At 32.0% G+C, this 18,451-nt stretch overlaps 1 protein-coding gene across 2 annotated transcripts in view; it reads right to left on the bottom strand.

Moving 5' to 3' along the window:
- Positions 1 to 18,451, bottom strand: part of LOC113517224 (NADPH--cytochrome P450 reductase) — a 36,737-nt gene that overhangs the window by 3,196 nt on the left and 15,090 nt on the right. The window contains exons 1-9 of one of the 2 annotated variants that reach the window (XM_026901825.3): positions 7,013 to 7,173; positions 5,454 to 5,578; positions 4,255 to 4,449; positions 3,609 to 3,736; positions 3,141 to 3,382; positions 2,226 to 2,423; positions 1,512 to 1,675; positions 456 to 630; positions 221 to 378 (exon numbers count right to left, since the gene is read on the bottom strand). In XM_026901825.3, coding sequence (XP_026757626.2) covers positions 221 to 378; positions 456 to 630; positions 1,512 to 1,675; positions 2,226 to 2,423; positions 3,141 to 3,382; positions 3,609 to 3,736; positions 4,255 to 4,449; positions 5,454 to 5,578; positions 7,013 to 7,105 — 1,478 coding nt within the window. In that variant the 5' untranslated portion in view covers positions 7,106 to 7,173. Of the gene's footprint in view, positions 1 to 220; positions 379 to 455; positions 631 to 1,511; positions 1,676 to 2,225; positions 2,424 to 3,140; positions 3,383 to 3,608; positions 3,737 to 4,254; positions 4,450 to 5,453; positions 5,579 to 7,012; positions 7,174 to 18,451 lie in introns of those variants that run through there. The other variant, XM_026901824.3, reaches the window with a different exon arrangement.

Below are 18,451 nucleotides of genomic sequence, written 5' to 3'. Positions count from 1 at the left end.
AGTAGTTTTCAGCTTTCAATATCATATCACATCTAATTCTGATAGTCATTGAGGTAAAACTTACATATTTAATTTATTCGAATTTGACTTTTAATTTAGTAATACTTAAGTATACAGTGTATAGGTATTACTTTAACAGTTATGTTTAAAATAAAAAACAAAATATTTAACTACACAACAACATAATCCAAAGGAATATTTTTAACATACAGTTACTCACCCACAAACATAGAAATGGCCATTACGTTTGCCAATTATATCCCAAATCTCATCTATGTTCTTTTCCAACAAGTGAGTTACATACACTTTTTGTGGCTGATCTCGCGAAAATGCTAGGTTGAGTTTAACATCTCCATTCTTTTCATACTGCTCAAGTTCCTATTAATAAACAAAAAGTTTAGACCCTAGTAATAAATAAACAAGATTTAGTTTTTTTTTCTTTAATTTTACTTTACCTCCTGGTAAATGTAGTCTTGGTCCCGATGCCTGCAGCCAAAGTAAAGGATATTTTCACCAACTTCCTTGCCATTTGCACGTGCAAGGGCTCGTTCTTGCAGGAAGCCTCTGAATGGAGCGAATCCTGTGCCTGGACCGACCATTATAATCGGCGTTTGAGGCTGCAGTGGCAACCTATTGTAATACACATACGTAGCAATTAATGATGATTTTCAACTATTTCACACACAGACTTATAAAGAAATCGCTGCAATCCTCTTTTTTAATACATGCAACTGAATCATTTCCATATTTTTTCTAAAATCGAATATTTTTCTAAAAAGATAAATACAATTATGAAATTATTTCTTCACTGCTACATATGTCAACAGGATTTTGTAACAGTAAAAATTACACGTTTTTATGACGAATATCTCTAAAATAAACAATATAAAACCACATCCTAACATTTGTTTGGTCTAGGCCTAGCTATCAGTGCTAGTCGGAGACAATAAAACATGTAGAGTAAACCATACACAGTAAAAAAGGTAGCTGACAAAGGCACTTAATTTTAACAGTAACATACGAGAAAATATAAGTATAAAGATCGGACAACCGACTGCATGAAAAATATATGAAGTTTTCTTGTTTTAAAAAATTGAAATAAATTATTAACACAGAACATATTTTTTAATTACTCACTAAAAATATAATTAAAATTAAACAATGTACAATATATATATAAAACATTACTCATTGTTTTTAAATATATTAAGTAATAAAAAAATTAATTTACAATTAGAACTTTTTCTATTTAAGCCGAAATAGTTACTGAGTATTAACTCGATATTAAAGTAACATAATTCAAGCATGAAAATAAATAATATAACTTCTCGGATTGGAAGGAATTGTTAAATGACAAATTCATCTGGAATTAACAATGATGTTTTCCAGCGTATGCTGGTCTATAAAATAATGGCGTAGGTGAAAATATCAGTTTATTTTCATCACATAAAAAGTCAGGGACAGAGGATTGCAGAGATTGTTTTAAAATTCTGTATATCGTATATTTATACCTAAATTGAGATTTTCTTATATAAATTGGCACTCGTGGCAACGGTTTACCGTCCTCCGGTCTATGCTTGGCTAGCCACGTGGTCGCGACACCTTTGTTGACACGCCCTGTCGGCGTCTTATATTGCACCACCACTGCAGTAACGTGAACAGTTTCAGGATGCAACTAAAATTATAATGTATTTGTATTGTATAAATTCACATTTTTCAGTCTTAAAAAAAAATAGATAAAACTAAAAGTAAATATTAAAGCAAACTTTATATTCAGTTCGTTTTTATCAAAGTCTTTGGAAATCAACTTGTAAAAATACGAGTACTATAAAACAAAATCGCCGTTAATGAGTTTCTCTTTCTTCTTATGTATGTATGTGTGTATATATATATATATATATATATATATATATATTCTGCGCTAAGATGCAAAAATGCTCGCAATACATTTTAACGTAGGGCTTAGTGATAAATTTCCAATGTTTAATTAATTTAATATAAAATTTATAAATACATTTTTCATTTATCTAATAAATAATACTATAGGATATAAACATATCTGCATATCTTTTACACATACGAGAAATATAATGATATTCAATTTATAATCGTTATTCTTATCTGTCTTTAAACTTCAATGACACATACTAAAAAAAATAATAAACTGTATTTTTAGCAATATACTTTGGGTAATGTACGTTATGTTTGACAATATCGATAATTACCTTTGGACTCGATGATATGGAATAGAATCTTGGTTGGAGACGTGGTAACAGCTCACAAATATGATCTAGAGGAGGTTTACACGATTTAATGTCTTCTAAAATATGTACAATATTTCTACAACCGTCCACTACAAATGATTGATATAAAGCCTTTCCTTCTTGTGAATGTGTAGCCATAAGCAGTAATTTTTTCTTATCCTACAAACAACGAAAACCAAATCAGATTAAAAGTGTTGCACAATCTCATCAATTGTGACCGGTCCAATAAATAGTATCATGTTATTATGTTAAAGAAACAATAGCTGAACAAGACAGTACAAAATTCGTCTGCTTAGGTATCTTCCTTGACTCGTTGAATGAATGAATGAGTATACTTTATTTGAATTACACAACATAATGAATAAAGCAACACAAGAATAAATGTAAAGATAAAATTATATAGGTTCAATGAGGTAGCCTTATTACTGCAAGCAATATTTACAACCTTAGTTTGTTTCTGCTGCTAATCATCTGTGCTTGCATAGTTGTTTTGGTTTGAAGGGTGCAAGCGATAGGGTAATGAAATTACAGTATATGACGTAATATCAGTGAGACGTAACATCTCAGTCCTCATTAAAAGAAGACATGAGCTTCATGGGTGTCACAGTGTATTCTAGGATATCCATGATTCTCTTCATATCTATACGCAACGTTAACTTATTTGCGATTAATTTCATTAATAAAAATGAAAATGTGGGCACACTGTACAATACCTACACCCAAGCAAATCAGATTTTTAAAGTTTTATTGAATAAAACAATACGCTTATCACTGCACCATACAAGTCGTAAAGTAATTTTTATTTTACATCTATATGTTATTTTATCAATTAATGTAAGACCGATTATCAAAAAAAGAGAACACTTGAATACTCACTTCTTCAGCTGAACAATATTCCGCAAGTTCCCTCATGATGTGAGTACGTGGCAATGCTGTGATCTCTAAGTAATGAGAAAGGGCTGTACGATAAGACGTAGGGCATGGGAATGGATGTTTTTTACTACTGTCCTGATCAGTATTAATAAGTGAGAATATCTCGTTCAGATCAGAATTCGTAAGTTCTCCAAGACGCTCAACTAGTGAAGAGTCATTAATAGGATAAACGGCCACATGATCACCTGCAATATTAATAAATAATAGTCTACCTCAATATCAGATAAAAACTTAAATAAACTAAAAAACTTAATATTTGAGCTACATTGAACTCTATGTTGTAACACATATGTGTTACATGTACACATACATTGTATATATTATTAATTGGTACAACTAAATGATATTACAATTGAAAATATTAGAGAGTTGCTCTAGTTTTGACTATCATTAAGCTGAAATAATACATACCTGCTTCGTATCTCATTTTCGAATCGGAAATATCAAATTCCACATGTAAACATGACCTGTCACCGCCTTTATGTAATTCTTTATTAACCTTAATTTGTGCAAGGAAGGGATTCTTTGCATCGTATGGTCTGAAACAATGAATGATAAACAAATATTTTTTATTTAATTTTGGTATTTAGAACTTTGAAACTTTTATAAGAAAGAAGTGCCCCCATTTTATTGTTCTGTGAAGCACATTGCATGTATTCTTGTTTCTGTAAGAATAACAAAAAGAAACTAGAGTAGTTTCTGATACACCAGGTGAATAGGTGTCAGAAACTATTCTACTCACTAAGGTGGTATGGGTACCACCTTAATTGTCAAGAGTAAGAAAAAGTACTTTATATGTATAAAGAATTGACGCTTTGTACTTTTCTCAAAGTGGACTATCAGCTTGTTCTAACACAGCAATAAAAACCTTGAAGGAGTCAATAATTCAGTCAATACAATATCTTTGAATAACCCATACTGTACTTTTAAAATAAATATTTTTGTAAAATAAATCAAATCCTCTTATATAGTACTCTACTTGAAGCTAGATGGCGTAAGTGTAATATATCCAGTGACAAAATTTTTTACAATTCTACAGTATTCATAATATACTCACGGTCTTTGAACTTGTAATGAGTGTAATCTAGCAATTTCACCAGTGTAAATGTTATTTGTTGGTATCTCATCAGGTCCATGGGTAACAAGACGAAACTGACGTGTGAGCTCCTCCTCGCCGGTGCTTTCAATATGAAACTTCTCACAAACTGCTGGCCAAAACTTGTCCTTCCATGTAATGAAATCATCTTCAATACTGAAATATAAATGTACCTAAGTTTACTCTCAGTATTTTTATGCAACTTAGAATAGCAAACAAGCTGACGGCTCACTTGTTTGAAAGTAGTAACAGTCACCTATAAACATGAGCAGTACCATGGACATAACAGAGTATACTGTTTCAGCCATGAGCCCCCAATGCATTGCCATTTCAGAGGACTAAGTTGTTGTCTCTGCACCCTATAAATTCAATGTCATATCACTCCCTTCAAACTAAAACAGAGCTATGCACACACAACTGCTTCACAGTTAACAGAGCTACACAAGCATACGACTTTTGTACAATAATAATAATAATAATAATTCTTTATTTGGAACAAAAACAGTGGATACAATATTATTGAAAAACGATGATATCCGCAGAAGTATAAAACTGTAACATTTTCCTCTAGTATTTTAAAAGTAATCCTTATTCCAGTAATAATCTATATATAAAAATTATATGCTGAATGTATGTAAGCACATCATTTCAGAATGGCTGCACCTATTTGCTGAATTTTTTTATCATGATTCTAAATATTAGAACAAAGTCTCTCAAAAAGAAAATGTTTGAAAAATTATATTGAAGTATGAGAAATATATTGAAGTAGGATGACCCCCCACTAGAGGGGGGAAAGGGATTGTAAGTAATGGAGATTGAGAATCCCATTACTAGCAATATACCCAACCAGATTGACCTCCTTGCGGTTCCCCCTGGAATCTATTATGGTTAATTCCTAAGAAATTCATCATGATGGGCTAATGGGCCTGGCCTCATCAATCACCCTTCACTGGTACTCCGCCAGCGTATTCCGTTAGAGCAGGCGGGGTTACCATTCCACTTTCACCCATCAAGACCCCCCACTAGATGAAGTGATGACTTCAAATGCATCAGTCAGTGGATGCAAGTAGCTTAGGACCGTTCCTTATGGAATCCTATGGGGGAGGCTAATGTCCAACAGTGGACTGATAATGGCTGAGATGACAATGATGATAACTTACTTTGCATCATCATCTCCTAATCCAAGTTCATATACTCTACATGCACCAAGCTCTTCAAGACGTTTATCCAAATAGATTGCTACTGCATTGTAATGTTCATATGTTTTATTGCCCAAACCAAACACCTGGAACAGAAAAAAATAAAGACATCATTCACTATTTTGCTAATCCTATAATACTGTATAGGAATAATACAAATAATCTGTTAATTTCAATATTTACATTTAAATTACATTGAACAAATAGTATTAGTTGGAAATGGTCTAGAACTGATCCAAAACCCAGTGTATTTAAGGTACTAAATATTTTTTCTGAAGGAATTAATGTATGACCTCAAACATATGACTACACTGTTTATGACTTTCGGATAGAGATGATCCTTGCATTAGAGTATTAATAATTATTTTTCATACCAATATATTTTAATTGGAGAGAGGAGATTATTAAGGAGGAGTTACTAATGGGCTCTAGTGAGACCATTTTTTTTTTTATGGGTGAAAATGGTATGATAACCCTGCCTGCGCTAACGGGATTAGCTGGTGGAGCACCAGTGAAGGGTGATAGATGAGAATAAAAACAGGCCAATTAGCCCATCATGATGAATTCATCAGGAATTAACCATGTTAGTTTCCAGGAAGAACTGCGAGGAGGTCAACCTGGTTGGGTATATTGCTAGCAATGGGATTCTCAGTCTCCATTACTAACAATCCCTGTCCCCCCAAATGAGACCATTAAACATCTATTCTGATTTGTGCAACCAAATGTTCATTACTTGGTTCCTTATAACACATGGAATCGTAACTAGAGTATCTGGAGGAAAGGGATTATTAGTAATGGGATCTAACAGCTCCATTGCTATCAATATATCCTGTCAGGTCAACCTCCTCACAGTCCCTCTAGAAACCATAATACCTAATACCAGGCAAATTCATCACAATGGACTAATTAACCAGCCTTTTCATCCTCTTCTATTTCTCATTATGTAAGTGTATACTGTTAGCGAGTCAAAGTTACCAATATATGTCACCTATTAAAAAATTCAGGTAAAACACATGAAGTGACTATGACAGTCAAAACATAGATAGCCATAAACCATAAAAAAATAATTGTAATTGTAACCTTGAAAATTAAACATTAATTGATGAATAAAGAAATATGATATCATTTGAAAATCATAAAAACTACTTAAAAATTAAATGAATATTAAACAATATCAACCACATCAGTCAGTCTCCTGGTCTAGTCAATTAAAGTTCATCAGAAATAAAATCTAATTTTAAACAATATTTGCAAATATCTAGTAGTAAATTTACAGTATTAAGTAAAACCAATTATGAGAATAAAAATGATATAATAAATAAAAATAATGTTGTTTTAGTTCAATAACTTATAAAAGGGCAATATCAGCTATAATATAATGCTAAATTACACCTATAGTTGTGTTGCAAAGAAATGCAATTGTGAAGGGCACTTATTTATAAACAGATAATAAAATTTGCATAACATGCTACTGTAATATAATATTAAAAGGTTTAGAGGTTATTATTATCATACCGTACCATGTATCGTAACTTCTGGATTGATGATATAATACGTCGCCTATTTAATAGATTGGTAACTATCTGGGGAAAATTTTTTATATATATACTCATAATTGGTTAATATATTTGAATCTGATAAACTAGAGCACTTTTGACAGTAGTTATGATTATGAAATACTGTGAATAACACTCACTTCATACACTACCAACTCTATATATTATTGTTATCTAATTAGTGAAAATTTACAATACCACAGTAATAATCATATTATTTATAGTTCATTATCCCTTTTTATTTAAAAATACCAAAAAAAGAATATATACTTTTTTGGTTCTGTTAATAACTATGACTGATTAACTAGGTACATTAGAAAACATTAATTTGACATTGACATATAACCTGACAGTAACAAAATGGGGTGAATAGGAATTTAGGTATAAGGACCAAACTAGGAATGAGTTTTGGAATAGAAAAATAAATATTATTGACTTCATATATGACTTAGCAGTTTTAACCAATAGTAGAATACTATTGGTTGATTGATATATGATGTAATAGTATAATAAGAGATAATATAAATAAAATATTATCTCTCATTCTTTCACACCAAAACAATGTGGAGTGTCATAGATCGGTATACATATTATTTTTCTAAATGGGTCGTCATATTTAAATATTTTTTGAGTTTCTAAACTTACAGTATAATTTAACAAAATCAATTGTGTGTTTATCAGGAGTGATGTAAAAACATTAATAGGATAGAATATATATATATATATATATATATATATATATATATATATATATATATATATATATATATATATATATATATATATATATATATATATATATATATATATATATATCAAACGTCGTTATTTTGTCCCTCCGTGGAATAATTTATCAAACATGCTTAATCGTGATTAATCTTGATGAATATTTCATAATGGACGGACTGTGGGGTTACTCTTGAAATAAATTACTGGAGGTGCACTACTTCAGGTAAGTGAAGATTTTATATACTTTATAAAATTAAAATATAAAGCATTTTGATTTTATAAAGTACATAAAATGTTTAATGAATGATAGAATTATGGAATTAATAGATACGTTACATGTGTAAACAAGATCGATTGAGGATCTTTTTGATAAGAATGGTCAGGAAAACAAAGGGAACGGTAAAGGGGATGTAAAAAAATAATATATATATATATATATATATATATATATATATATATATATATATATATATATATATATATATATATATATATATATATATATATATAATGTCGTTATTTTGTCCCTTCATGGAATAATTTGTCAAACATGCTTAACTGCAATGCTAGCCTCATAATGATTCCATATTGTTCTGATGCATACTAGTGTAACTTACCAATGCAAACTATTGTAAACCGATCCCAGTTATAACCTAATTCCTAATTGTTGTATCATGAGAGCAGTATAAAATTGAAGTCACTATTCCATTACTATTCATTTAAAAAATGTGACACGCCCTTTTTGTTTTTATATTAATGCTATTTTCAAAACCTACTTTCTTTCGTATTACTGTATTATAAATTCTATCCGTATATCCGTATATCTACAATACCAATTCGAATGTAAGCCTTGGCTCAGGCGATCTAAGGTTTACATATCTATCTCAAAAAAAGCAACTGAATTCTCTGCATAAAGCAGTCAATTAGCCATTAAATCATCCTTTCGTAGTTCTACATTCATGCTGTTCAAAATTTTTAGATATTTTGGCAAATGTAAATAAATAGTCTGGTTAGTAAATAACCAAGTCTGGTATCACTTCGATCTCATATTTTAAAAGAAGGTCCTAAAACTCCTTACATACAAATCTGTTAAATGCTTTCTCTAAGTCCACAACACTGAAAGGGAAATGGATTACTAGTATCACCCCCACACGGATTCTCCTGAAAACGATTTTGATTAATACTTTATGAATTTATCACCATGGGCCTACTGACAGTTGATTCACGGCAAAGACACGAGGGGGAGGGGCAAAGGTACCCAAGCAGTCGAATTTTCTACAGTTTCCATCTGGTAAATGAAATCCAAATAAAAAAGTAAATTATATAAATATACATATGTGTATTGTTAAATAAAGTTTATTTTATTACTGTGTATACATACAACATATTTTAAGAACCTTGTGCCTTTTCCCTATTCACCCCAGTTAATCACCCCGGAGGTAGTATAAATAGGGATTACACATATTTTGCTATAATTAATTAACTGCTTTTTACTTTCCAAATGACTTTGTATACAATCATATAGTTTAAACAACCAGAGATACTTAGAATCCTTAAAAATTACAAATTGCGTAATAAAATAACACGAAGAAATTGAAGTGTGAAATCCGATTTCGTGTCTATTTATCACATTTTACGGTATTAATTTATCCACAGTGGGAAAGGCAAAGGAACTAAGCCTAATCTTCAGTTTGAGTATCTTTTTTTGGCAGCTCAATATATACCATAGATCTAAAACCATTAATTTGCTCCGAGAGACACATTTATATAGATTCATAATGTAAAGAAAAAAACATAAAAATAACAACAATATATTTAGACCCCGTTACTAACAATCCTTCTTCCCATATACGGCTGCTTTTTAACCCAGTCAGTGAAGGTATTCCGGTCACGTGGACGAAGTCGCCTCCATGTGGTTCCCCCTGGAAACCATCGTAGTTTTGAAGGGAAAGGGACTGTTAATAATGGCATCTAACAACCCCATTACTAACAATAAACTTTATCAGGTCGATATCCATGCAGAAATCGTCACGATGGGACAACTGACCTACTTTCATCCTCATCTATTATCATTGGTGCCGCGCCAGTGTATACCGATAGCCTAGGCTGGGTTACCATTCCATTTTTCTTTTCATTTAAGATTTTCCTCTTGTCGGTGCAACTAATTCATGCATTTTCTTCCAGCCAGCTCTATTCCAGGCCATATCTTTGACCTCGCTATAAGACATGACACTCCGTGTTTCCTTTATCTGTCCCATGTTGTTATCCTCGGTCTTCCCTTCCTATTTTGCCCTCTATTTTTCCTTCGACTATGCTTTTTATAAAATCATTCATCGCCATTCCATTTGTACCCATAAAAAAAAAACCATCGTGGTTAATTCTTATCGAATTGATCATGTTGGGCCAACTGGCCTGCATTCATCCTCAGCTATCACTTCTCACTGCTGTTTTTAAATGGGTGATAATGGAATGGAACTCCGCCTGCGCTATCGGTGTACGCTGACGGGGTACCAGTGAGGAATGATAGGTGACGATGACAGCAAGTCAACCCATCCTGACGAATTCAATTAGAATTAACCACTAGTTTCCAGAGGAAATTGCGTGGAGGTCGGCCTGATAAGGTGTATTGCTAGCAATGGGTCAGTTAGACACCTTTACTAACAATCTCTTTCCTCCTGTCTCTGACTAGTATCAATCTACTAGTATCAATTCTCAATTTTGGCATATTCTGTACTAGCTGTATCCCGTCGCTTCACCCGTGTAAATCTGTATATAATGTATCCTATGTGCTACATTACGATATAACATACAAGTGAGATGGTAAAAGCATTGTTAGTAATGGGGGTCTGTTACTGGCAATATACTCTATCAGGTCGACCTCCACGCGGTTCCCCCTGGAGACCATTGTGGTTAATTCTTGTTGATTTCGTCACGATGGACCAACTGAAGTCCTTTCATCTTCATCTGTCATCTCTCACTGGTGCCCCGCCAGCGTAGGCGGAATTACCATTCTATTTTCACCCATTAAAAATAACCTACTTGTATACCTACGATACGACTTGTGCTAAATTACGATATAACCTACAAGTGAGGGGGTAAAAAAGGCATTGTTAGTAATAAGGGTCTATTGCTGGCAATATACCCTATCAGGTCGACCTCCACGCGGTTCCCCTTGGAGACCATCACGGTTATTTTTTGTTGAATTCGTCACAATGAACCAACTGACATGCTTTCATCTTCATGTGCCATCTTTCACTGGTGCTTCGCCAGCGTAATAGATAGCGCAGGCGGAGTACCATTCCATTTTCACCTATTAAATATAACTTATGTTACTCTTGTACCAAACATCCAAATTCGTTCAGTAGTTTTTGCGTGAAAGAGTAACAAACAACAAAAACAACAGGATATGCTATAAGTATGGCAATATATCGCCATATTTTAGTTAGATTTTAGGAAGAATTGGCAAATATTTATATAGTTAAAACTCCGAAAAAAAGCGAAATAAAATGTGAATGTTTCAAAATGATCAGGGTCAATTAGCACACTGTAGATTCAACATTGTAAACATGCTTTGCTTGTAATTTGATTTCTTTTTTATACGTAAACCGTCTACTATCTTGAAAACTTACTCTTTGCCTTATTGTCACGTCACAATGACAAAGGTCATCAATGCGTATATTATCTTCATTAGCCTTATTACGCAATGGCAAAGTTCAAATAAGTCTGTAGATAGATTGTAGATATTTGAGACATTGTAGTGTTTTTTCAATAACTAGACAGTGTACAAACCATGAGCTTTGTATAGACTATGACTTAGATTATAAAGTATAGTACGTTATGCTAAGTGTATGGTATATGAATACACGTTCAATAAATAGGTTGAAAATAGATAAATTATAAATTTATATGATATCGTAGCAGCTTCAATAAAAAAAAAAATAGAGAACAAAGTATAACAAAATCCTTCCCGTTCTTTTAAAATATCTCGCCTCTTTCTTGTTTGTTAGTGGCATAATAAATGTCACGAGGCCCTTGCCAAAATTATAATAAAATATCATCATCATCCTCATCATATCAACCGTTAACCGTCATAAAAAATATATAAAACAATAGAATTAATAAACAGGAAATAGATTAAAAAATCGTAGGTAATTTAGGTGAAAAGTTGCAAGTAAATAATACCTACATACCTGATTTTTATTGCCGACGTTTTGACGTGGATTGTACCACGTCATTGCTACGACAGAATCATAATAAAGCAAATATGTAGGTATGTTTTTTGTTATTGAATGAAAATGGAGTGGTAAACCTGCCTGCGCTAATGGGATACGCTGGCGGGGCACCAGTGAAGGGTGATCGATGAGGATGAAAATAGGCCAGTTAGCCCATCATGATGAATTCATCAGGAATTAATCATGATAGTTTCCAGGGGGAACCGCGAGGAGGTCGACCTGGTTAGATATATTGCTAGCAATCGGATTCTTAGTCTCCATTACTAACAATCCCTTTTACCCCCAATATGTGGGTATTATTTACCTGCAATTTTTCATTGTGGTAAATTCCGATAGTGTATTTAAAATTCATTTATATCATATTGATAAAGTGTAAATGTAAAAATGTCTATTAATAAATGGTAATCAGATAAAAAATACAGTCGAAAAGAAAAAAGAAAACTTTTGTTTAAATTCGCTCGTCAATACAAAGCATTAGATACTATTCTGAAACAATGCAAATTATTTCACCAGAGACTGTACATAAGTCGTCTACATAGGTATTTTTCTCCCAACGGTATTTCTGCCGTGAAACAGCAGTCTCTGCATACTTGTGTTTCAATTTGAAAATTCAATTCTAAGTATCACAAAAAACAGATTTGTTTTAAAGTAACCAATAAAGCTGTTATTTTTATTCGCGAAGCAAAACACATGATGTTCAATGTTTTTATGGACATCTAATTCCTCTTCCTAAGTAAGAGAAGAGCCAAAAAAAGTTTAAACAGAATGTCTCCGTACGAATGTTTTGCCAATAACTAAATTATGCTCCACAAAACCGACTTAAATTGTGGCAAAACCAGGTATTATGATTTAAAAATTAAATTACTGATTTTGATAAAATTTCTCTGTAAGTATAATAATACTCTTTCAGATAAAAGTGAAATAAACTGAAACGAAATAAAATTAAATGAAATGACATGAGATAAGATGAAATGAACTGAAATTTATTTGCTAGAAACATTGTAGATAAGATCTATTGACAAGAATTTTCCAAATCCATATATAACTGACGCAGTAATGAAATAACAAACATTAAGAATCAAAATACAACCAAATAGAGAACCTACTTCTTTTTGAAGTCGATTGACAATTGGTCAACTTTTTATCTTTATGCCCCTTACAACAGAGGAGACCATTACTAGTAATAAGTATATCCTGTCTGGTCGACCTCACGTTATTACTAAATTATTGTCATAAATTCTCAATTTTGGTATATTTCGTACTAGCTGTTGTATCCCACAACTTCGCTCGCGTAAATCAGTAATAGTATCCTATGTGCGAAATTACGTTATAACCTACAAGTATGAGGGAAAAGGCATCGTTAGTAATATACCCTATCAAGTGGACCTCTACGTGGTTCCCCTTGGGGACCATCGTGGTTAATTCTAATTGAATTCGTCAGGATGGGCTAACTGACCTACTTTCATCCTCATCTATCATCTCCCACTGGTGCCACGCTAGTGTAAACCGATAGCTCAGGCGGGGTTACCATATCATTATCACCCATTAATAAATAATTCAACAGAGGGGAAACGGGACGGGAAATAAAGTTTTATACTATTATTACTAATAAATAAGACTAGTATTGGAGAACGGTGGACTAAAAATGGCGCGAATTCTTTCGTCTGACGAATGAAGAAAAGAAATGTTTTGTAAATAGAATGGTCCGTATGAGCTAATAAACATACGAAATAAGACTTTCAAAGGGGTAAGTTTATAAATAAGGAACGATTATAAAAGGAACAGGAGAAGAATATATGATAAGATCACCCACATCCGCAACGCACTCACATTTTTACTTACATTACTGTCCATTATGTAAAATTTTGCCAAATGAGCAGAAATATAAATATGGCCAATTATTATTTTTTATTTATATTATTATAAATTAAACGGTTCAACTTCAATCGAGCAAAGGTTATGCGGAAAATGTATTTTTTAGTTGTTTGTGTAGAATATTTTAAATAGACCTATACATAAGTACACTGATTTATTATATTTTTGTTTATTTATTTAGACAAGCTCCATAAATAATGATTGATTTAGTAATTTATCTTTTATAACAACTATTGGCTAATTGACAGTTATAATAATAAAATTGGATATCATATCTTATAGGTAAACATTTAAAAAAATTTATTTTTGTAAAATAAATCTGTAAGTTACAAGACACGAAACGTGGTCAGCCATGATTGAGCATCGTGTGACGTCAAAACTTAGAATTTCGGAATGCAAATACTTAATATATGTATATGAATAAATGTATGTACCTAAGTATCAGAATAAGCGAAGTAAAGCAACATACTTTATTTATAAAATTCGATTCAAATAATTTTTATAAGAAGATCTCACTTAGTCATACAGTTATTTTGCTGACAAAACCGCATTACACTGTATTGGATGTAATTTTCCACGTAAGGCAGCTGTAAAGTGACACAGTTAGGTACTTATTATATTATCTATCAATGATTTATATAGGTACCTATGCGAAATATTAGATTAGGTTTATTTTATAAAGTTGATTTCTATATAAGCACTTAAAAAACTTGACAAAAGAAAATCACAGATATATTGAATGTAAAACTTCAGGTTTCGACGTTCTAACATTAACCACTTTTTGGACATTTAGATACGAGTACATATATAAATAATTTGTCACGTTATTAGTATGTCTACAAATGGGCACCTCACACGTCATATAGTTTGTCAATTTTACAATAAAAACATTTATATTTATAAACTTTCCTCTCAAATACACTGCAGTCCGAAATGTCACGTCACCGATTATTTTCGGGTAGTATTTCAAACTAAAAATATAAATATATTTTATTAAATTAACTAACACATTTTAGAGAAAAAGATAATTGTGGGAGGTAGTATTATATTTTTTATGGAACTTAGAATGGCAAACCAGCTGATGGTCCAACTGACGAAAATATTTGGAATTTTAAAATACTTATTTTATAATTGCAAATATATAAAAAATTAACTATTTATAATACTTTTCCGAAAATTTTGTATCCATTTCCGTTATTAGGGGAGATTCCGTTATTAAGTTTAGTGCATGATAATGGAACGGTAATCCCGCCTGCACTACCGGTATACGCTGGCGAGGCAACAGTGAGTAGGTAAGGATAAAAGCAGTTCAGTTAGCCTATTGTGACGGGTTCCACAAGAATTAATCACAATGGTTTCCATGGGAAATCGAGTGAAGGTCGATCTCACAGGGTTTTTTTTTAATGGGTGATAATGGAATGGTAACCCCGCCTACGCTATCGGTATACTCTGGCGGGTCACCAGTGAGAGATGATAGGTGAGGATGTAGCAGGTCAGTTTGCCCACCGTGATGAATTCCACTAGAACTAACCACGATGATTTCCAGGGGAACCGCGTGAACGTCGATCTGATAGGCACCTATCATCCTTCCCTGGTGCCTCGCCGGCGTATATGCGCAGGCGAGGTTACCATTCCATTATCACCCATTAAAAAAAACTTACCTGCCTTTTCATCCTCACAATTCATCCCTCACTGGTGCCCCGCCAGTGTATACCGATAGGACAGGCGGTTACATTCAGTTACCACAGTTACATACATACAGTTACCATTCCATTATCATCCATTAAAAAAATTAAAAAAAAGCTATCTTCCAAGCAAAGCATAAGAATAAACTGACTGAGTAGACAGGACCATAATCTTTATTTACTTTGGTTCTATATACCTATATATTATAAATTTGTTATACTAAATAGATACACAGACTTTATTTATAGCATTTATTCAGGTAATAGGTCAAAAATAAACAAATTGTTAAACAGTTTAAATATTTGATTAAGAAGCGTCGTGTAGGTATCGCTACAGTAGGTATGATAATGATATTTAATTCATGACAAACCTTGAAATTGACACGTAAAGACGTTTTTAAACATATTGTTTTGGACAATACATCAAAATGTCTATTCTACATCAGACAATTATGTATTTGACTGTTATCTATAATTTTATAATCAAGTCACGAAACAAAACAAACAGACTTATGGCACAGGTCGCTTATTTGATAATAATATCTACAATATACAATATACTATTACAGAATCATTATATAGTAGTACTGGTACTGTCTACAATTATACTATCTAACCAAAGAATATAATACCCAGAAGATAAGATACTAGGAAATATGCTGGGACAAGACCACTAATACAGGCAAGCGAGGCTTGTGTCTGTGTGCGTAGTGTTAACTCGCTCACTCATACATACATGCCGCGTTAGAATAATCCGGTTTATGCTGGTTCGCTGAGCTCAGTGCCACATTTTGAGGGTTGCATGACGCACGTCTGTTTAAGCAAAACTTTCTAATGCACTGTACACTGTGCAAGAACAACAAAAATAAGTTAAAAATATTTTTCTTTGTCCTAAAGACGCTTTATTATAATACATATTAAAATAGATTTATTACAAGTACATATGTTTAGATCACGTAAAACATAAATTTACTACGCGGATGTACCTATTGAATTTTTTTATTTGAATATTCAGTATTTTACGATTATACTGATATTATGAAATAAAAAAAAAATTGGACTAAATTGACTTAATTTGATTTAGTTTGACTAATTTTGGCCCAATTTGGCTAAAATTAGTCATACTACTAGACCTAAATTCAGATTGATACGGTCACTCATAAATATCAATGTTTCTATTATTCAGTTATCGAATACCCGACCATCGAAAGGTCAGGCGATGTGAGGTTTTTATAATGTAATGTATATGAATGTAATATTTAAAGTACATATTTTTAAAGAGTAATCACTTTTTAAAAATAATTTCACTAAAAAAATATTGTTATAAGAAACTAGCTATTTTCGCGGCTTCGCCCACGTGAATATAATAATGCATTAGTTTGGGATATAACTAAATTTTATTCAAATCCATTAAACCATTTAAGCATGATTGATTAAAAAACATACTGCTACGAATACGGTATGTGATCATGCTTTGAGTACTAGTAGATTTTATAAAAAAAAAAAATAAAATTCTTCGTTTTCGCTATAAGTATCGTTTTCACTGACTTGATGATTCAAAAAGTGACTATATTTGGATTATGGTAAAAAAATCATTTTTTTCAATTTATTTAACTCTCTTGTGGAAACCCTTAGATATTTATCGATACATCAAAAGAGCTTTCCTTCTGGCTATTCTGTGACCATACTATTTTCGGACACTAGGCAGTCTTTCAGTTCAGTGTTGTTTTAAAAAATAAATCGTCAAGGTTTATTTTTGTAACAGAAAACATTAATAATGTATAAAGTCTCGTCTAAACTATACGATATTTCGGTAGAATAAAATATAATTCGCTCTTGAATAAAATTTTTAGTGTGAATAAATTCTTACTTATTGATATCTTAGAGGTTTTTGAAATACTTTTATCGACTAAGCCTGACAAGCGACAACAGCCCAATATGTGCTTTCAGGCACAGGCCGTCAACTCAGCTCAACTAGTCGTCAAGTTTGGGATATATAAAATGATAATTAACGTAACCCATTCCTTAAAACTGGTATTAGTATTCATTAAAATGGTCTCAAAAAAAATTATTTCCTTTTAAATATTTTATATTACCAAAAAATTATAATGAATGTAAATTATAAAAATCAATTAAAATTCTCGAAAAAAAGAACAACTTATATTTGTACTAACGGCACTACACAGTACAAAGTACACATACTATCAATTATTACATAGTACTGTTGATACAGATAGTTTTTTTTTTTTCGTAAATTTTAATATTGTCGTTCAATTTTTTAGTAAAAAAATTCTAAGAAAAAATTTTTAGTTACCCTACTACGTACGTAACCCATTCCTTAAAACTGATGTTAGTATTCATTACTACCTATAAACTGGTGTTAGTAATTAATACTAGCACCAGTTTTAAGGAATGGGTTACGTTAATAAACAACTATAAATAAGTATTATTATTTGGAATGGAAAAGAACCATAAGCTTCTTCAAATTAATGCAAATGATCGTTATTTCTTTTTTGCCATTATTTTAACTTTTTTGCATAACTGTGATACTATATACGATATGATAACTTCTTTGTGTACTATTATGTTTTAATGTATTTTCCTATTTACTTAATGTCCATTTATATTTACCCTATTATGTGTAAGATTGTGTGACTTAACAGGTCAACCAATTATCGTAAAATTCGGTATAGGCACAATATGGTCTGGAGAAAGACACACGTATACGTCATGCCTGTTTCCCATTGGTTGCAAAAACAGTGGTACTCCAAATACTCCAATTCAAATAGACCTCTTTCGTTTTTTTTATACCACTGAGGTGGCAAACAAGCATACGGCCTACCTGAGGGTAAGTGGTTACCGAAGCCTATGAACACCTGCAA

The sequence above is a fragment of the Galleria mellonella genome, unplaced genomic scaffold (assembly GCF_026898425.1).
Source record: "Galleria mellonella isolate WM207_F2 unplaced genomic scaffold, CSIRO_AGI_GalMel_v1 utg78, whole genome shotgun sequence".
Lineage (NCBI taxonomy): Eukaryota > Metazoa > Arthropoda > Insecta > Lepidoptera > Pyralidae > Galleria > Galleria mellonella.
Note: the sequence above shows the minus strand (reverse complement) of the source record. Positions and strands in the feature narration are given on the sequence as shown.